Source organism: Nipponia nippon, unplaced genomic scaffold (assembly GCF_047370975.1).
Source record: "Nipponia nippon isolate SJK-2023a ecotype South Korea unplaced genomic scaffold, ASM4737097v1 scaffold_1, whole genome shotgun sequence".
Classification (NCBI taxonomy): Eukaryota; Metazoa; Chordata; class Aves; order Pelecaniformes; family Threskiornithidae; genus Nipponia; species Nipponia nippon.
The window spans coordinates 47,715,251-47,736,891 of NW_028262290.1; the positions used below are offsets into that span (position 1 = coordinate 47,715,251).

Genomic DNA, 21,641 nt, shown 5'->3' on the forward strand with positions numbered 1-21,641 from the left:
GCTGCTGCGTGATGTTCTAGCACGTCCTGACTCCACGTAGGCGGAGGTCTGACTTCACTCCGTTCCCCCGCACACCTGAATTTCCTTTGCAGGAGAGAGGGATGCCTGCAGGGGGGAAGGAACTGTGGAGCTGGGGAACACATCTTCCTCTTGGTTACGATGTGGCTGACGGGGAAATCCTGAAACCAGGACTTAAATGATCTATATGGCAGACTGGGGATTAAAAAGCACAGTTCTCCTCTCTTCATCTCTCCCTGTCTGCACCTCGGGCTTCAGTCACAACACGCTTTCCAGCTTCGGCTAACTGAACACCTCCCTGCTTACTGTCCGGATTCCCTGAGCCCAGAGGTGCCGGCTGCCTGGCCCCTCTATTGCTTTGCACTGAAAGGGGCTCGGAGCAGACATGTTGAGGAATTCAGCTTCAGGGCACTGGCACATTTCTACTGAGTGCGTGAAGTGTTTTTTCCAACTGCTTGTCCACTGTCAGGTTTCCTATGGCTACCCATAGTGTCTGCCAGATGTAGCTTTGGCACTCCTAAAATTTCTACTTTTAATTCTGGAGCCTGCGTAGAGCCTGTGGAAGAAGAGGTTGCTGGAATTTTTCAAGATAGAGGGTATGTCCACAATGAAGGTTTTAGATACCTTCAGTAAGCAATTAAACAAATTTACAGGGAAGAAAACCTCTGGAGCTACTAAGCCAAAAGATACTCCTTCCCTGCTCTGGGCATCCTTGAGCCATGAGTTCCTCCTAGAGGTGTGGAGGAGACTCTGAGGAGTATTGCTAATTGTGCTTCAAGTCCTTCTTACACAGCTGTCGTTGACTTCTAAGGCAGAATCCTGCTCGAGGCAGACTTTTGGTCTGACCTGGCGAAGCCATTCCTGTTGTCAGCTACATTGCTGTAATATACTGCAGGAATGGCTTCGCCAGGTCAGACCAAAGGGCCTGCTGCTTCTACCCCAGTGTTGGTCTTTGAAGCACTTGAATTGTCTTGGCTGAACTTCAAATAATAATGTGTCCTAAAGCAGACACAGAGTTAGGAAAACTCCAAGGCAACTGATATTTGAAGTGCGGTAAAGTTTATTAAACAGTTGCAAAATACAGTCTGGTGGTGGGAAGTACCAGCATCTTTAGTTACCTTGCTGTGGTCACTATAGAAAGACAAAACATATGAAAGGCAATAAAAGGAAATCTTCTGTCTTGTAAGTTGACATTTAGGCTTACAACCACAGTACTCGAGCATACTGATTAAAAGAGTGTGCCTCTGTCAGTGGGGTGCTGGGGTTGGATGGAGGAGCTGAGCCTCTCGGTCTCACACCTCTCTTGGTGTCCGTGTGTCTGTACATGTGCGTGCACACACCTGGCAGGGTGGTGGGATGGGTCTTTCTCACGGGGCGTCAGGATTTGCTGAGCTTCCGTTCGTTCCCTCCTCTGCTGCTAGGTGGCCTGAAATAGTTTAGTGTGGGTGAATTCTCCGAACATGTCACAAAAGTCTCAAGCCTGATGGGATGTATAGGGGAGGCAGGGTGTTGCACACAAAAATGCTGAAGGAGTGAGAAAATATTTCTGTAGGTGGCTGACATTCCGATGTATTGGATTTTAATGAAGTTGAGCACTGTTTGGGAACAATAATCCAGTGCATTGCTAATTTTAAAATATGATTTACAGGAGATGCACTAACCATTGATTTTACTCAGCCTTTTATTCATTTTCTTGGGTTGTTCCTTACATCGAGTCTTGCTGTGCTGTTCTCTTGCTGAGATCAGCCTTTAACTTCGTAGTAGTTAATATTTCTAAATTTGGGAAGATCTCTCCACTGATTTTAAGTCATACAAGCAGCACGTGTGTCCATCTAAGCTTTCATTATTGCTGTATTTATAAAATAAAACTTTTAAACTTAGTGTTCATAGTTCACATAGGTGATTGATGTGCCTGGCTGTCCCTGGCAGGTCTGCCCGGGGCGGCTGCCTCTGTGTTAGTTCTTGCCTTTCACAGGACTTAGAAAATAGCCAAGGTTTTCATGCTGGGGGGAGGTAAAGTCAGCAAGAAACACTTCTTTCTAATGCTCTTCTGAAGGCGACCACCTTCAAAAGGGTTTTAAATGCGTATGGTTTAGTTTCTTATGTTAGCTAAAGTTCTCAAAGGGCTTCGTTTATGATTAAGGAAAGTTAGGTGCTATTCCACTCTTAGGGACGCCTAGGGGGGAAAGGGTTTTAGCCTAGCATTTTTTAATAGCTGTTTGATGATACTAAAACCAAAACCAAAACCCCTGTGTTTATTGTTTCGGGGTTTTATAGTAATGGGTGTGTTTTCTTTCTGTAAAGCTTTTAATATTAAGAGCCAAAAAATGCTATCTCTACAGATACTGTTACACCAAATTAAGTACACAAACACAAATGCCTCCATAGTTATTTACTATTTCTAGAGAGCACGTGATAAAAGGATCTTTTTTAATTTAACTTTGGCTCCCACACGTTCTTTTCATTCCGACCTGGTGAAACTGGGTGTCTTTCACAGCAGGTTCAGGAGACTCTCTGCAACCTCTCGTCTTCTTGTTTGGCTGCTAATAACCGGAAAAGTTGACCGAGCAAAATGGTGAAGAAGTTGAGCCAGCAGTTGCCACAGTGACAGTTGTCCAATATAAATATCTTACAACTCTTCTGTTTATCATCTGTTTTCAGGGCAGTTTAAGCTGCTGGAACAAGACCGAGATATTAAGGAGCCAGTGCAGTATTTTAACAGTGTGGAGGAGGTGGCTAAAGCATTTCCTGAACGAGTTTACGTCATGGAGGAAATAACATTCAACGTTAAGGTAGTCCCTGAATAAATATTTATCCCTGTTTAAATGATTAACTGTTACAACCTTTATATACACGGCAGCGCTGTGTGGGAAGTGTGATTTTTGAGACAAACGAGCCTTTAGTGTTCTGCATTCAGTGATGGTGCTCTTCGGGATCGTTTTTGCAGTCTTAAATCAACATGTCCTCTAACGGCTCTCCTGTCCTATAGCACTTCAGGAAGCAGTCCTGATGATCCCTCCAATAGTTCATCTAATTAGGGTGCTCCTGCCAGATCTTAAACAAATGTTGTTTGTTGCCCCCTTTCCCCTCCCCCTCCAGCAGTCTGAATTTTATTCTCTGCTAAGCAGCAGCTGCTCAAATCCCTGTCCAGAAAGCCTTATTCTCAGAGAGCACGCAGGGTGAAATGATGGGGTTGCTTGTCTCAAAATTACTGTAGCTAAATAGCATTGTGAATAAAACAAAAAGAACAAGAGACACATTTGTTCTGTGTGTGTGTGTGTATGTGTGCGTTTGCATGTGCATGCCTCTTGGGCTCATCAAAGGGTCAGCAATCCCACGAGTGTAAGAGGGCTTCCTATCACCAAACACACTGCAGTGCGGTGGCATGAGACAATGAAGACAGAACTTGTTCCTCCTTGTCCTACCTATACGTGTGACACTACACAAGGTAGGGCAGCTCTGCCAACAGAGCAGAGGGGTCTTTGGGCTCATCTGGTTTGCTTCAGTTGATACACCGCCTAAGACTGGTTGAAGAGCATCCTAGAGCTGCGATGCAGTGATGCATTGTCCACATTACATACTCTACAGGGGGAAGTGGTTGATACTGCTGGTGCAAAACCAGTCTAGTGTTTCCTGGTCCCATGTGTAGCAATGTGGTGTTTTTATAACAATCTCTTAATCGCTTTTTCTCCTTCTCACACTGCTACAGTTGGGAGATACCAGCTAGTCTGCAGTTTTTATAGGTGTGAAACAAGATTGCTGAAGATTGCTGTAAGTGCAAGAGCTCATCACTTAATTAATTTAGCGACACAGACTCATGCCTTTCAAGACAGTAGGTTGTTTTCATTTATGCTCTCCATTAAGCTAAACCCATAAAACAGAGCCTTTCATTAATGAAGGCTACCTGAGAAAGTTGGAACACTTTTGTATGTTTAGGATGTAGTTGGACAAATCAAGGCAACGAGAAAATTTCATTTCTACCCAGGAAAATCAGTCTTACCTTGGGACTGCTAGCCTTATCCAGTGCTGCGCCATTATCTCGCAGTTGATCAAGGACCAAATCAAGGAGTGGCACAGTAAAATGTGCAGCTTTGATTTTATAGGGGAAAAAGTATTCATCTGCAGGCTTGTTTAAATGTAAAATGTTGTGTCTTGAGTTTAATATGAGTGTTCTTAAAACTCTTTGTCATATTTAGCAAACTGAGAAGTAAGCATAGCTTACTGTTAGATATCAAATCCATTTTTAGAAGATACTGTTGTGATACTCCTTAATGTAAATAACAGTAATAATAAACCAGGTTTAACCTAGTTACACAGTTATCTTGGCAGTATTTCTCTTGGCAGTTCTTCCAGTTTCATAGAAGTCTATTCCAAGGTTATAATCTTCCAAAAAATAAATGAACTTAACAGGATTTATTAAAGTGTTTAATAACCCTTTACATGCAAGAGAATTATGTAAGCTAAAATTTTAATATAGGGGAGATCCTGTCAAACTGATTAGAGCAAAGGGAGGAATACGAAGTACGGTTGGTTTCTGTCCAGTGCAGTGTGCCCATTTAAACTCAGAAGAGAGTATCAGAAGGTAGCTAATCCGATATAAAAAGAAAAAAAAAAGCCTAAAATATGTGATGAAGCATTTAAGATGAGGAGGAACTCTGAAGTCTGGGAATTCTTTCTTATGCCAAACACTCAAGTCTTTCATAGATAATTTTTGAAGAAAGAGCCTGTAGAGTACACCGGACAGTCACTGCATGGTTATGTCTGTGCTTGTTGATGTCTGCCTTCATGTGCCAATATGCCACAGTTACGGTTCAACTTGGTGCAAACCTTGCTCCTCCGTGTAAATCCTTCGCTGCTCCGGCAGGATTTTGCACTGCCATTCAGAGAACTGCTTTCTGGCTGTGACGGGCCATGGGATCTTCTCCAACGGGGGATTCCTTTATTTTTACTTCGTGTACTAGTTGTTAAAGGGAAAAATGAGCCACCTTACCCTGGGGGAGGCGGGGGAGATGGGTCTCCCTTCCTTCCTTCCCCAGGGTTTTGCAGCTAGGCAGGCTTTCTGGGGAGTGTGCAGAGGCAGGGGCTTTGGGACCTGCTGGATGTTTGAAGGAGGGCTGTAACACATGCCATCAAGCAGAGCTGGGAGTGGAAGGTGAAGTCACTTTTCACAGAAGAGCAACCAAAAATTTTAGATTAAACCAAATGTTTTTAATGGCTAAAACTACTTCTGGTAACTTCTTCGGACATACATATGTATCAGAAGTGTGCTTGGATACCCAGTTGGTTGCCTCAGGTACCCAGTGGCCAGCAGCATCTACAGGCACAGCAATTTAGAGTGTTCTGGGGATAAACTAATTTCACTCAGTCAGTAGGTATTTAATCTGTTCCTAATTGAAAGTCAGAGGTGTTCTGTCTTTTCTTCACTGACTAGAGAGGTGATAACCTTTTTTGTATTAATCAGTGCATAATTGCAGAGAATTTTGTTTATGTAACAGCATTACACTCCAAAGATGAGGATTTTTTGATTCTCTATGCTAGGAAGAAAAATATTAAGAAAGATGAGCTACCTCAGGGCCCTAGCTGTTGCTTCAGCAGCAGCAATAGATTCTGCAGTTGACTGCTCTGGTCCCATACAGACGGCAGTCTGTACAAATACCCAGGAAGCTATTTGCATTAAGACTTAAAACCAAAACCAGGAACAAAAACCCCACATCATACCAAGGGCAGTTCACAAAAAGCTCTCTTAAAAAGCAACAATATTATCTGAGAGATTGAACATTGGACAAGCCATGAATTCCTGCACTCTAAAAACCAGCCCACTTAGTGTTGCAGGACCCTTCAAATCTTCCGGGATATCATTTTTGTCCTGAAGATATCACTCTGTCTCCCTGGAGAGGCTGTGAAGCTGTTTGCAGAGCCTTTAAAGGACGGAGAGGTGGGTTAGTTGATTAGCCCTGTAATGATTCTTTTCTTTCCTATCAAAGATGTTGTTTGGCTGGTGAGAACATTTGATACCCGATTTGTTTATTTTTCTTAATGTAATCCTCTTTTCACGGTGGTTTAACTGTGTTGGCCCATACAGTGTGCGTTTTGACAGAAATAAATCTATAGTGAAAACATTGCTTTTTTTTTTTTTGACAAATGTTAATGCAGTATAGTGAAGCAATGATTTGATTGCAATTCTATTGGCTCTGATAAACTTGACCTGAGTTTCCAAAAAGCACATATATAGAAGGTTGTAACCTACAGTGGCATTTTTAAAAGCTGCAATAGTGAGTTTCTTGAAATCAGTTTGTGTGTAGGTTTTAGCTCCAAACTTGCAGGCAATTCATAGTACTTCACCTTGAGAATTAGTGCTTTAGTCCCCTCATTGCCTTGTGGCTTGATGCCAGCTTTATGAGGCTGCAAGCCTTGGCTCCAAGAAGGTTTTTTTTCTCTTCCCTCTCTGTCCCCTGTACACACAGGCTGTGGCACCTCGGGGTCTTGCACTGGCAGTGCACTGCTGTGGCTGCCTCTTTCCTCCAGCGTCTGGTGCATGGCTTGAGCGAGAGAGAAGCAGACCTGCTGCTTCATGCCTACGTTGAGGGACCTGCTGGAGGGTTTCTGCTCTGAAAGGAGCCTGCATAGTGAGCACCATTGCCTTGCAGTGGCCATGAGCTGGCCTTCCTGACATCCCATGTGAAGAGACGCTTCATGTTAGAGCTCTGCGGTATTACCTCTTACGTTTTGGGTCATTTTTGGAACACTTTTGATTTACTTGAGACATCCTTGAACAGCACTGAAGCCAGCTTTTAATGTAGCAATCAGGGCAAAGTCCCTCTCAGCTGAGAGGGAAATGCGCATATGCTAACATGAAGAGTTGTACTTGCTGATTCTCTGTCTTGGGAGACAGACGCTTATAAAAGAAAAATGAGATACTGTCTCACTGAATTTAGCAGACTTCCTTGAAAGTTTGCTTGTTTTTTTCTGCTAATGGCTCTTCTGAAGACACTTTGTTTTATATTTTTAAAATATTTATCCATTTTTTGTGACCTGTAAAAAAATTAATATATAGTGTATATATTATATATTTTATATATATATGTAGCGCTATGATTGGTCCCTTGGCTTTAATAGTAAAAACCGTACGCAGTAACTATAATCAGAGACCTCACAGTTCAAAAGAGCTCTACCAAAAAATAAATCCTATGTATTTTTAAAGTGAATGCAATGCTTGCATTACTCTAATAAAATCTAGCAGGTATAGCAAGCAATATAAAGCCACAAATCTTTTTTATAAGAGTGTGTGTCCAAGTGATTAAAGACTTCTACTTCAAACTATAACAAATTAGAACAATTGGAGTCCAAGACAGGATATTGACTCAGGTGTTATCAAAATCTATTTTTCTTAGTTAACCTTTGCTTAAGCAAAAAAAACAATATACTTGAGCTTTCCCAAAAGAACATGTTTCCTAAGTAATCATTCATCACTTTCCTGATGCCTGTCTTCTGCAGTAGATATAATTGGCTTCTGAAAGTTATGGAATTGTGGGAGTCTTAAAATTTAAGACATTATAGTGACTTAACCCACTGCTGTTCTGCAATGTGTTTGATAAGGTGTCTGTAAGCCAGTAACCTTTCTAGTCAGTGTCCTGGCATCAATAGTGAATGATTAGTATGGATCAACATCTGGCGGTAGGGAGGTGGAGGGCAAGTACAGCATGGAGCAGGTTCTGGTTCTGTGAGTCCTCTGCTTTAGGAGCTGTTCAATTTGAACATCTACTAGTGATTTCTAGATGGCTTTGGAGTAGAGTGTGGCAAGCACCGCCTCTTCCACAGAGCTGGCAGCACTGGTTATTCTCACCTATTACCAGAAAGTGAAAACTGGCTGGGAATGGCAAAAGAGAGGCGAGGGGGAAGTAAAACTGCAGGAGTCATTGTTATAATGCATAAAGCATTGTTGTTCTAACGTGTGAAACAGAGAGAGCAACCATGAAGATAAACGTGTTTGGGGAAGGAGTTATTTCAGGATGCTCCCAAGGCTAGTAGTTTAATAACTGGAGGAGACTTTGTGTTTATCAGGTAATGACAGTAACTGGAGGTACGGTGGTTACTGCTGCAAGTTGCTGCACTGGAATTGTCCAGGGAAGAATTCCTGTTTTAAATAGAAGATGTGAGGAGGGAGTACACACAAAAAAATAAAACGTGAGGGCACAGTCCCACTATGGAGATGTTTAAGGAAAATGTATAATCCTACCTTCCTTCCCCCTATTCCTTCAGCTGGTCTCAGCTTCCTACCAGTTGCAAGGTCTTCACACCTGAAGGTTGAAAAATGAACCTGGCAGAAGTCCTAAAGGAGGCAGGAGCATTGCTCAAATGTGGGCAAAGCAGGAGAGGGGAAGTGAGCTGGAAGTGTGGGACAGAGCGGAGCCACGCCGGGACCCAAGTTGGCCCTCCTGGCTGTGTTACGCAGCTGAATAAAGGCCTCTCAGGTGCCTTCTGTAGCATTACCTGTTTTCCAGAATTATGAGGAGATTCTAATAGTTTGCTACAAGAATATATGGTTATTTCTGCATCAGTCCGTGTTCTGGATGACCTTAACTCTGCCACTCTGAGATAGTGCGCCGCTGTCTTCTCTCTGTCACGCACCAGTGATATGGTGTGTCACGTGCATGGGCCGGGACATGCCACTAGCAGGTCCAAGTGTCCAAAATAGCGTAGGGCTCTGCTACACTCCACCAGTGATTGCGTAGCAGGAGGCAGAGGGTGCATGGGGCATGCTCTCAGCAGGGTGTGGGAGTGCTTGAAGGTGCAGATCCTGCTGGGTCAGTGCTGGAAGCTTAGAGGGTAGAGGGAGCCGAGTCTGGTGTGGTGCTGCCCATTCTGCCTTCTAGGAATAATTTATGATATGCACTTTCTCACAGATCATGTTGTCTTTAAGTGCACTATTTGGCATGAATCAAATCTGTTCTGAGGAGCTGCTATGCTTGTCTGATTCCTGGGCTGATGGGGGCCCTGTGAAGTTCACCAAAGGCAAGTGCAAGGCCCAGCACCTGGAATGCCATAAGCCCTGCAACAGGCTGGCAGGCTAGAAAGTGGCTCTGTGGAAAAAGTCTGAGGGATACCTGGTAGATAGCAGTGGTGGTATGGCAAAGGTGGCCAACAGCATATTGGGCTGTATAAGCAAGAGTGTAGCCAGCAAGTCGAGGGTAGTGATTATTCTCCATCATTCAGCACTTGTGATGCTACAGCTGGAGTATTGCTTCCAGTTCTGGAAACAGCTTTTTTCCAATAACCCACTAATGCAAGGAAGACGTTGACATGGGAGTGAGTCCAATATACCAAGGTGGTCAGGGGGCTGTAGCAAATTACGTATTAGGAGAGGCAGGGAGAACTGGGTTTGTTCAGCCTTGAGAGGGCTGAGGGGAGATCTCTGCTGTTCATACCTACCTAATGGGAGGGTATAAAGAAGACAGACAGACTCATCTGAGGTGCCCAGTGGGAAGACAGAAGACAACAGACACAAGTTGGAACATAGGAATTCTGCTTCAATATAAGAAAAAAATAATTTTTAACATGAGGGTGGTTGAACACAGAGGTTGCCCAGAGAAAATGTGGATTCTCTGTTGTTAGAGAAACTAAAAATTTAACTGGGCATGGCCCTGAGCAGCCTGCCATAACTACACCTGCTTTGAGGAGCCTGTTGGACTAGATGAGTGTGGGGGTCCTGCCTAACCTGGAGGATTCTACAAGTCTCACCTGATGTCCTGTGCTGAAGTCCATGGCCCTTTGTTGATGTTTTTGTAAGTTTTGTGGCCATTGATAAAGGAAATGTTTGAGTGAACAAGAAGGAGCAAGTTTGATTTTCATAAGTCATTGCTACAAATACAAAGTAAAGATCATTTAGCTATGTAATCTGAGAAACAAAGACTTAGAGATACTGTGCATGAGTTTCTATGTGAGTGATTGCTATGTATGGCATGATATATATTGATATTCATATGATATATATAATATGTATGGTATATATTTGTTGCTAATGTCCTGGAACAGATATTTACCTACCATGTATGCTTCATAATGTTAATTAGCATGTGGTAATGAATTAATTAACCCAACACAAGAAGAGAGGAGTTAGCTTTCTTGACTTCCAGAACGTAAATTTTAAAATATACTTAGCCTGCTGAGGTATACCAGCCACTTTAACATCAACATAGTAGGGTTTAGTGAATAGGGATAAAGTTGTGCAGCCTTAGACTTTTCATTTCACTTCTTCAGTTTTTGATTACAATTTTGGACAGCAGCTGATACCTTATATTTTTGTTAACAAGGAAGAGTGCAGGACAGTATTTTTCTCAAGAGTGCCAAGCTAGAACTGCAGCATGATTTTTCTTTTGTTCCAGCACAGTAAAATTCAGCCTTATTTCACCTGTTATTATCCTGTGACTATATTTAAAAAAAAAAAAAAAAGAATGTTTCCCAGATTTTTTTAAGTGAGAATAATTTTGTCTTTAAACATGCCTGTTGAATCTAAAAATCCATTTGCTATTTGGCTGGTTGAAATGGATGCCATTAATGAGCAGCTGCTTCACGAGACCTTTGTTGTAAAGCTTGGCCAGTTAGTTACATCTGTGGTTTCACATCTGACCCATCGTTTCCTTCTACAGTGGCTTGTTTGTTTGTGAATCACCAGGGAACTGCGAGTTGGCCAAGCAGGAGCTCCCACAGCCGTAGGTTGTGACACCTCCCTCGCTCCGGCCGGTGTCCCGCAGGAAGCGAGAAAAAGCTGTAACCGTACCATCTCCAGTGAAAATTTCTGACAGAGTAGCTCGCGTTGTCCAAAGAAGCCATTTGTGGGGACTTGTTGATGCTAGAAACCGACGTTCTTACAGAACGTGCCCTTTCAAAAAGAGAAGGGGGAGATTGAGCGGTACATGCACAGAGCCCTGCGTGCCCTCAGCCCTTATCAGCTCCACCGAAGGCAGGGCTATGTGGCCAGCCGCAGCTCTGTGGTGGTTTTGAGGAGAAACCACCAATGAGCATCACACCGGTGTTATCAGCAAAAAACCCGAGTGCTTTCCTTTCATGTCATGGTGTTTCAAAATGTTGTCTGGCCAGTGGTGTGAACTGTGAATGAGTATTACGTACAATAAAACCTAGTAGTTTCCTGGATTAGACCAATTAGTGTTTGTTTAGATAATTCAGGACTTGAACGACTTCCTCTCCGGAAGCCCTGAGACTGAAGTGCTAAGGCAGCACACCTCGGCTGAGCTGCCTGTGCCTTTGCTCTGAAAGGCTTGCCGAAGGTAATCACAACTTTACAAATAGGGGTGAATTGCAGATCACATCGTACAAGAGGAAGCGGTATTCACGGCACTTCTCAGTTATTAACTGATTGGAATTACAGCCTTGATTTCATGCAATGGCTATTCTGTGATGATACCTGAATTTGAAGCCTGGAATTTGAACTTCACACAGCTCCATGAAGTCTTTAAGGGTTGCAGTGGCGAGGAAGGGATATACTATTTTAGTGTATGCTTTCATTTGCAATTTTTTTACTATGTTCCGTATTCCTGAATAAAATGGTCTATACCAGGCCAGTAGCATTTATCTGATGCGCCTTCCTGTATGAGTAGGTGTCTGCTGCTGCTGAGGAAGAGCTGGGTGGGTTCTGTTAGGTCCCTGAAAAGGGCTTTTCATGTTAATCCACTCAAATATGAAGCAGAGCAATCTTGTCTATGAAGAGTTATTCCAGTCTTAAGGAAATAACTTCAGGAACAAATGAGCCTTGGACATCTGGTTTAGGTTTTTTTTTTTCTTTCCAGTACAATTTCCATACTAGAAAAGCACACACATGGCTGTGCATATGTTGTTTAATCTCTTAATTGCAATTATGATCAAAAAATGAGGAAGGAAGTCTATGACTAGGAGAGCAAGGCAGAGGGGGAGTTAGGCATATGGGATAGACCGATATTCTTGACTTCTCCTTCAGGGAATAGATGTCATCTGTCATCCCCCCTAGCCTGGAAGAGACTATATCAAAGGGATATGCTTCATCCATAATGATGAGATCACCTTTTCTGCTCCTCAGGGAGCTGAAGATGGTGAAAGAAGAAGTTTGCTTCCCTCAAGAGCCTGGCAAATAAGTTCTAGCAAACAGCAAAAATAAGGAGGTGGGAAAAAGATAGCCAAGGGAATCCAGACACGTTCTGTCATGGCTGTGTGACACAGGTGGCTATGTGAATTGCTGGGATATGTGGATTTGTCCTTTCTTTAAAAATTTGTTATATTTGTTTTCATGCCGCCTTTGGCAGTTTCAGGTGGCTATTTCCCCCTCATGTAAGATACAGGAATGCAGAACAATAAAAAAAGATTACTTGGCCAAGCTTCAGGTTAAACACCTTGCACTTGACTACTCAGCTGTTCAAATAAAGTTAGTTTAGTTTCTCCCAATATATAGTCTGGTAAGTTCAGTCTCGATAGATTTTATATGATTTGAAGTATTATCTTCAGTGGGGGAAAAACAAATTTTTTATTATTATTTTGCAGGTGGCTTCAGGTGAATGCAATGAAGACACTGAGGTTTACAACATTACCCTTAGTACTGGGGATGAGCTCACTTTAATGGGGCAAGCAGAAATCCTTTATGCAAAATCTTCTAAGGAGAAGTCACGACTCAACACCATCTTCAAAAAAATTGGGAAACTTAATTCAATCAGTAAGCTAGGCAGAGGCAAAATGCCCTGCCTCATCTGCATGAACCACAGGACCAACGAAAGCATCAGTCTCCCTTTCCAGTGTAAGGGCAAGTTTAGCACCCGCAGCCCATTGGAGGTGCAGATGCAAGAAGGTGAGCACACAATTCGCAATATAGTAGAAAAAACCAGGCTGCCCGTTAACGTGACTGTGCCGAGTCCTACACCAAGAAACCCTTATGACCTGCATTTTATCCGTGAAGGGCACAGGTACAAGTTTGTCAACATTCAAACCAAGACTGTGGTGGTTTGTTGCGTGCTTCGTGGCAACAAAATTATTCCCATGCATTTTCCCTTGCACTTGACACTTCCGAAATTTACTCTACCTGACAGTCTGGTGAAGGGGGAGCTGTGGCACGAATCCCTCATCCAGCACTGGTTTAATATATGCCAGGAACAGTTTGATATAGATGAGTATTCCCGTGCTGTGCGAGATGTGAAAACTGACTGGAACGAAGACTGCAAGAGCCCAAAGAAGAGTCGATGCACAGGGCACAGCCACGTGCCGAACTCCCTCAGCTACGCACGGGACGAACTTACGCAGTCCTTCCACCGGCTTTCGGTGTGCGTCTATGGAAACAACTTGCATGGGAATAGTGAAGTGAACCTCCACGGCTGCAGGGACTTGTGTAACGAGTGGGCCCTGTTCTCTCACGATGCTCTTCAGTACCAGGAGTCTGGTGACAGTAGCAGCGATTACCTTTTTCCTGAAGTTAGTGAAGAATCGATGTTTCTGCCTACAAAACCAGAACTTCCTTACGAAGAGCTGTGGTTGGACCAAGGCTCTGGAAAGGCTGGTGATCAGCCTCTTACTCGCTCGCTAAGTGAGAAGAACAAATGTGACAACTACAGAGGGTCTTTCCGATCAAAGTGCGGTACCACATCTCTTCCTGTGCCTGCGACTGTCGGAGCAACCACAAAGTCTTCAGATGTTTCCTTACCTCCGCCTCCAGTGCCTCCCAAATCAGAAGCAGTAAGTCAGGGTTATTTATGTTGGTTTGTTTCTTTTTTTAGTTGCTGAAGAGTTTGCTTGGGGACTTTTTTAGGGAAGACTTGGGGCGGGGGGGGGGGGGGGGGGGGGCACATGGAGGGCAAGGAAACGGTGAGACTTTGTGAGATGTGCAACTTCCGCTAGTTTCCTACTAAGTGTAAGTCATGTCCTAAAAATCACCCGGGTACGTGTAATATAACCAATCTAGTAGCTCAATTCTGATACTTTCAGGTGATATTTATTGGGTTTTTTTTGCTCTCACAAACAAGGTCTAAGAATTACTAGATCGCTTCCTTCCCTGGCTTTCCACATCATCTCTCTACATGGCCTCCATGTTTTCTCACATTTTCTGTGGTCAAAGTGTGTGGGGCATGACCCCACTTGGAACTGCCTCAGATCACCTTAGTGTCTGCATCTTCAATTAACAGGCCCTGATAATGAGGACAGATAGAATTTTTATGGATTTGAAGTGTTTGTTAATGAGAGATTGTCTTCTCCGTTACAAGTCTATGACAGATTTTGAAGAAAATAAGTGTCATTCACATCAAGGAAACTTTATCAAACTAGACCTGAACTAGTCGCTCTGTATTGCTTACTGAAAGAAAACACGTTTAAATAGGAACTCTGCAGAGTTGATAAATGAGCCTTCTAGAGGACTCAGTTTTAAACAGAAGCATGTTTCCTGTCCTAGGGTTTCTAATGAAAACTCATGGGAGAAATCACTTCTCCAAACCTGAAATGTCATGGAGACTTCAGAGGCAAAAATACAAATATGTTTTATCAACGGGAGCTTACGTGGACTGGGTGGAAAATCCAACCATTTCATGGTCTCTTGACATAGTCCTAAACATTATTTTTTAAAAAACACAAAGGAAGAAAGAAAACTTGCGCCCGGAAAGAGTGTCTAGGAATCTTTATCAAAATTTAAATGATACATACTTACGTCACATGAATCTTAACAGATATTATAATTTAGCAAACTAGGTTTGCAGGAGTTTTGCTGGAATTTAAATAAAGAAAATACTGTTCCATTTGCAAGTCCAATGGTATTTTCAAGAGCATGGCTGTACAGTAAGCTGAGACTAAGACCAAACTGCAGCAAACCATGGCAATCCCATCCTTTTCCTATTCCCATCTTACAGTCCCGCAGTGTTGGCCGTAGCCTTTCCATCATGAGCCAGGTCACAACCTGGTTGAAAGCTAAGTTGTATTTATTTGTGCTGGGTTAGCCTGCAGTGGATTGCTGTGGGGATGCCCCTGGCCAGGCTGTGCAGCTGCTGGAGAGGTGCGGTGAGGAGAGGGGAGGAGAAGGCCAGTGCGGGCACGCAATGCACAACTGCGTTGTTTTTGACCTTTGACCGTGCTGCCAAAACTTGCCCAAAAAGCAGCCGCAGCAGCTTCAGCAAAGGCAGGAAAGTCAAGACATTACGTCTTCTTAGCAAAAAGTGTTTACGTGTAACGTCTAAGTGCAGGAACCCAAGAGCAATTCCTTGCCTCCGAGGTCAGGTACGCACCGACACTGTGTCCAGACTCTTGAACAAGTGCCCAGCAGCACCGTATTGGGATGAGGTTCCCCGGCAGCCTATGCTGATGTAAACAGTGTGGGGCTGGTCTCACCCTCCTCCTCCTCCTCCTCCCTTTCCCAGCCACATGGTCTTGGCTCCTCTTTTGTGCTGGCTCTGGCACTCCTGCTCCTGGGCAGGCAGCCAGGTCTGGATCTGGAAAATGATTAGTTTCCTGCTGATTTCTGTGAGCTGAACTGCTTCAGCGTGGGGTCAAAGGAGTGCCGGAGCCAGCGCCGGGGAGAGGGTGGGAGGGCGAGGGGGCGGTGGGGGAGGAAGGCTGCCTCTGCAGTGGGGTGAAGGCAGCCCTCCTGGCAGGGGGCTGCCGGCCCCCCGGGTCATGCCTGAGGCATGGATGTCTCATGTCATGCCTGAGGCGTGGGTGATGGGGTGCTGGGAGAGCTGTGGAGCACCTGCACAGCATCGTTGTGGACCCTCACACTTGGGGAAACCTCGTGGCATAGCGACTCCCTTCTGGGGGCAGCAGGTGGCATTTGGGATACCTACATACGTTGCCTTTTAAGGTGACTTTGAAAAGTGTGCAGTTTTGTCATGTGTGTCTTACATTACTGAGGTAATGTGTGAGTGCTGTCAGCAATTTCGGTATTGCTTTCTAGCTGTGCAGGAGAACTAATTTCTGCTAAAGATATTAGCGTGCATTTAGAGGTGGGCAGGGGGTGTAACACCATAAGAAAGAAAACAAGATAAAAAAGACTGTATCTTTGTAGATGATAATAATTTAGACTTGGGTTTGTGGCTTCCTGGAACAGCTTTGGAATGAGTATCAGTGATCTACCAAATTCATCAGTGGGCTGGGGCCGAGGAGATGCATGCATGGTTTTCATGTAGGGTATTTATAGAATAAGTAGATCTCAGGAGCTGCTGATGAACATGCGGTTTAGTCATCACTCGCTCTAGAATGATATTCCATAGCGTTTCTGTATAAAGGTTGGCTGGCAATTGTATTTTTGCATGCACTAAATTTAAAATGTGTGTACAGGAGCTGTTTGTAGGAGAGAGAAGAGGACATTTGGGTGTTTCAGAAGCTGATCTGGTTTTCTTCACACTGGCAGGATGAAGCATTCAGATATATAATGCTTATTTTCTAAATACCTTTCAGAAAATCAAAGTAGCATGAAGGCAGAAGGGGGGAGGGGGAAATGACCTCTGAATTAAGGCCTGTAAATTAGAAATTGCTTCAGTCCCCAAGCACTAATTTGCATAAAATCAGAGGCTGTTTTCCTGATTGATTTAAAGCATGTCCCCGATGGAGCGTGCTGGCAGTTCAGGTTCCCATCGGCAAGGAGCATTGAACGGCTTTGCGTTACACTCGTGGTCATGCTGGCGACGGGGTGGCTTTTATCCAGGCAGCCTCAGAAGCCATCACTGCGACGGGCACCTGTGATGCCCAGATTCAGGAGTGCCACCCCAGGGCCCAGTGGGTGCTGGCAGGTCTTGGGCTGGCACCAAGGAAAAGGAGCAGAGGTCTTAAAATCCACCTCACGCCCTCGGAAAGGAGTCATCATCCCCGGGTCACGGGAAGGAGTGCTGGAGCATGGGAAGGCTCCGACATTCAGTGCAAATGCACTTTATCTGTATCTGGCAGCTGCATGGCATCTACTGCTTCTGGGCAAAAGAGTATTTCTGTGTAACAGCAGCAGCCATTGCAGTCGTCGTGTCGCGCTGCGGCTGTTCCCCCCCTCTCCCGCATGTATTTCGTTTCTGTTCGCTTGGACCTAGTGAGGGTAACTCTCCTCTGAAGGTTCCCCTTGCTCTTGTCAGTTTAATCTGCAAAATCTCTCCTTTTTATTCCCCTGCTGGGTTTCCTGAGGGCTGTGTCTGGCAGCTGTAATCGCGGTCTTGTGACAGGGACCAACTGGGACTGCAAACCGGTATTATTTATGGCCTCGTTCTGATCTGCAATCTAGGTCAGCAAGGGAGCTTGGCATAGTTTGTTATGCCAGCACCTTTGAATGCCGGCAGTCTTCCCAGGAAAGAATCCCTTTAACCCCTTGACCGTCTGCTGTGCTCCAAGAGCTCCCCTGAATGGTGTTTCTAAACCCATGGGTATATATTCAATAACAAGCAGTATTAACTTTGCCTAGTCTGACTAGGGAAAAAAAAAGTCCTTAGGCATCCTTGGGGCACAGCACTAAAATGCTTGAAGAGTTTTATGCCTGAATTCAATAACAAACATGAATAAAATTGATTTTTTTTTTCTTGAAAGAGCAAATAAGAACCCTTAGAGCAAGATTTATTTCAGTGTTTTATGCTGTTGGGCATTTCCTGTAATTTTGACTTGTTTTGAATTAGGGAAAAAATGTACTTCAGTGTCCTAGTCCCCAGTTTTCCATTTCACAAAAGTACTAAATGGGTTGTTGCATTTTGAAAGCACTGAAGTGGATTGCAAAAGGTTCCACATTTATTTTGTTTTTAAATAAATTAAATCACTTTAATTGCTAATTATGTGTTGCAGAACTGCTAAGATAACTTTTAGTTCTGCAGTGTTGTTAAAATTTAAAATAAACTATAACTTTCAAACACAAAGAGAATTTCCCTTTTCTGGTGCATCTAAGACTGTTTCAGACAAGGGGAACATAGAGGTCTCCTCCTGCCCAGGGGGAGGTGGTGACTCCTTAAAAATCTTGCCTGGCAGTCCTAATTCTCAGTAGCCTTGCTCACCTCTAGCCCTACTTAATAAACTTGCTCTCCCAAATATGTACTGATGAGATTAAGGTCTTAATTCCATCATTTTTTTCTATGGGGATGGATCCTGATATTTTGCTCCTACCCAGGCAGACCAAACTAAATTTCAGATAAGCAATGCTACAGTCATATGTTTTAAGCTGCAAAGTTGGCTGGCTGCAAAAAGTAGACCTGTTGGCTGGGTGCATTATTTGAACAGGCTCTTCTGCCCACACCTTTCAACTTGTACCTTTTGTAGTTAAGCTTATCCTGGACTGCTTTGGCAGCTACAGAAGGACTAAAGCTCCTGGTCTGAATCCCAGCATCTGGTAAATATGAGATACGTGTACTGTTCCTGGGGGAGGAAACCTAGGAATTATCCTAGAGCTGGATGGCTGAGTATCACTGGTGAAGTAAGTCAGGAAACATCAAAGTCTGTTAAGATCTTTTCATTATACAAGGTTGGTTTATTACATCTAAATAAACAACATTAATGAAGTTTAAGCCTAATGAATTGCTCCTTACAAAACGTAAAACATCTGGAACGGTCTGTCTGATTTTGTACGTTACTGGAAGGTTCTTTTACCTTGTTTCATTGCTGCTAGTTTTTAAATGAGTGGATATCAAACTACTGAAAAGCACCCTAAAAAAGATTGCTAGTAGCTCTACTGGTAGCAAGGCATTCTTTTGGACTTCTTTGACAGCCACATACTGTTGCAAATGTATATACTTAGCATCATTTTTCTCTTCTCCTCCCTTTTTAATTATTTCCTTTCACAGAATAAGGCAGAACCAGATGTGTTTCATCTGGTTGAGAGTGCTGTTGACCAGATTTTCTCGCTGCTTACTTACATGTTCTTCTTTTGTACAGGTAAAAGAGGAATGCAGGCTCCTGAATGCTCCCCCCGTCCCACCACGGAGTTCAAAGCCGTCCTCCACCAGTCCTTCCATCCCTCCTCGTACAGTCAAACCTGCACGACAGCAAACCCGCTCTCCTAGCCCTACTCTGTCCTACTACTCTTCGGGACTGCACAACATGTATGTGTTTGAGCTGTGAGAGCCCCGTGCTAGCACTTTTTGAGAAAGTTAAATTTAGCGGTATTCTTTTTGAAGGCGCTTGTTTATGAAGCCATGGTACTATGTTCAGAGTTGCTGACTTTTTGTGAAATGGGCTAACCTGTCAAGTTATTTTTAAAGATTAAAGAGGAAGCAAAGCTCCAGCAGAAACTGTATTTTACTGGATACAACATAGCAATTTATATTAAATACCTGCACATAGTGCTATACATAATCTTACTGTAAGGTGGCACAGGCTGTCTAAATTGAAAATTCCATATAGTTCTGTAGAATTCTTGAAAGGCTTGAATCTTCAAACCAGAACATCTCAAAGGTAGTTTTTGGGTGGGATTTTAGTGCTACATGCATGCAGTGCAGCCAGCTCTGATAAGTGGGGGCATGAAAGGGGTGGGGTAATCCAGAAATGTGTTGTGCCAACTATATGGGAACCTACAGGGTGGGTGTGATGGAGAACAGAGAGGCCAGCAGACACCACTGAGTGAAAAGTGAGGTGTAGCGGAAGGAGGCCAGACAGCTTCCAGATCAAACCCACTTCAGCACAAACCTAGCCCACAAACTAGAAAATCCACTCAGGCTAGTCGAAAGTTGACAGTAGATTTTTAATTGTGTGGATGCATACCTTTTCCTAGCAATGCAGTGTTCTTCCTTTGGCTTTAGAAAGTGTATATACCTTTTGAAGTCTCACCTTTTTGACTTGAATGTCTTGTGGCCATTATTTTTGGTATCTGTTCAGTGACAAGATACTACCTGTCTGGATGTTACAAATTGATCTGAAACGCCACTGAAATCATTTCAGCCTAGATGCAATTAGTATAATAACTTATGCTGGAATTGCCTTTCTAGGCCATGCTGCACATTTGCAGCTTAGTGTTGTGTATCTGGCAATGATCACTCTAGATCAAGGCTGCTCGTCTGTTTTTATGAAAGCCTGTTGGGTAGTTCTGTCAAGGTCTACTCCACAGGAGGCACAAGACCTCCCAGCATTTGAGGCCCACCAAATGCTGCTTTCTCTCTTTGTAGCTAAGAATCCATCTGCCTCCCAAGACATGAGGAAAACAGTGAGAAGTGAAGTTTCTCAGAAATGCAGGTGGTATTATTTGCCTCAGACTTCACAATATTTGCATGGAATTCATCTCCAGCCTGGGTTCAGAACCAGATATCTCCGTCTTGGTAGACTTGACCTAGTGCTGCAGAGGAAGCTGCTAGAAAATTGGCAATGTGTGGAGTAACCAGATTGCTGGTGAAGTTGCTTTTCAAGTCTTGCCATTTTTATCAATGATCTCATTTTCTGGATTGTGAAGGGTTGCAGCCAATATTTTAAACACAAACAAAACCAATACGATTTGTCCTTATCTGCCTATAAAAATGCCTGATGTCTGACTTCAGCTGTATTTGAGGTTTCTCTTGCATCCTTTGGCACTGAGTCCCAGTGAGTTAATTTTGGTGGAAGAAGAATAAGGAATCACTTTGAAAATGTTACTTTATTGGTTTTCAGTAATTCCGTTAATCTTTTAAATCATTAAATGTTCCCATTTCTAGTATTGAATTAGAGAACAGAAGCAGGATCAATCACTTTAATTCCTCTGTATGGTTAGTTGTTTACGACACCTCACTGACTGTCTTCTCTGAATTGAACAGCCTGATGACTAGATTTGTGAAAAATGCTTCGCACTGTGTACGTTACAGCAGTTGGCCTTTAAACAGCCAGAAAAGACCAGTTGACAGTGTATCCTTGTTGAGGAGGAAAAAAAAATATCTACTATTGTAAACATCCAACTGCTTTAACTTGCAGACTTGTATTTGTGACATACACAGGAAAAAAGAAAAGTTTGGAGGGCACGAAGTGTAGTGCGAAGGATGGTTAGACAGAGAGGGAAACTGCATCTCTTGGGGCTGAGTTTTATAACTAATTTTCCAGTGAAATACATTAGAGCTGCTTTTACCATCTGCACTTTGTGTTTGAACTGGGCAAGTCCAGGTTGGCTTCCTCTCTGACTCACTGTAAGTGCACGGGGAGCTATTTTTTGTGTCAATCCACTGAAAACTGTGCTGGTTTTTTGAAAGCTGCTGCCCTCCTCAAGCAGTTTTCACTGAGCGGTCACAGAATGACTACCTAGTTTCTTTCTTGAGTAGTTCATTTTCAGGAGAGAGAGGTGAGTAATTAAAACAATTATTTCAGCTGTTGGTTTCCCTCTGTTTTGTTAGGTAAGGATTTTATAAATCTGCTAATTGTTTTTACAGTGTTCTGGCTTAATTGGTCAGAATTCCAGAGATCAACCCAATCCTTCAAACTTTCTAAAAGAAAGTGGCATAAAAGCAGCAAATATTTGCTTTTCATAACAGATTGCATGCTTTTGTTGGCATCTCCGTCTCTCAGGAGCACCTGGATATAAACTATCTGTTCCCTCAGATGGGCTGAGCTTAGGTTACCCCCTGAAAGTAGGTCAGGGTAACTTTCTTTAGGTGCCTTTGAAAAGCAGGTGTTTCTTGTTATAGCTTTTTAAGGGTACGGACACACAAACAAGTTACTGTGGGGTAAGCTTAAAGCCTGATACTTCAACACATACAGCTAGG

At 43.4% G+C, this 21,641-nt stretch overlaps 1 protein-coding gene across 3 annotated transcripts in view; it reads left to right on the forward strand.

Moving 5' to 3' along the window:
• GAREM1 (GRB2 associated regulator of MAPK1 subtype 1) overlaps nucleotides 1–21,641 on the forward strand; it is a 104,671-nt gene that overhangs the window by 76,243 nt on the left and 6,787 nt on the right. For 2 of the 3 annotated variants that reach the window (XM_087754207.1, XM_087754214.1), the window contains exons 3-5: nucleotides 2,680–2,810; nucleotides 12,547–13,725; nucleotides 18,862–19,028. In XM_087754207.1, the coding sequence (XP_087610333.1) occupies nucleotides 2,680–2,810; nucleotides 12,547–13,725; nucleotides 18,862–19,028 (1,477 nt within the window). The remainder of the gene's footprint in view (nucleotides 1–2,679; nucleotides 2,811–12,546; nucleotides 13,726–18,861; nucleotides 19,029–21,641) is intronic. The other variant, XM_087754223.1, reaches the window with a different exon arrangement.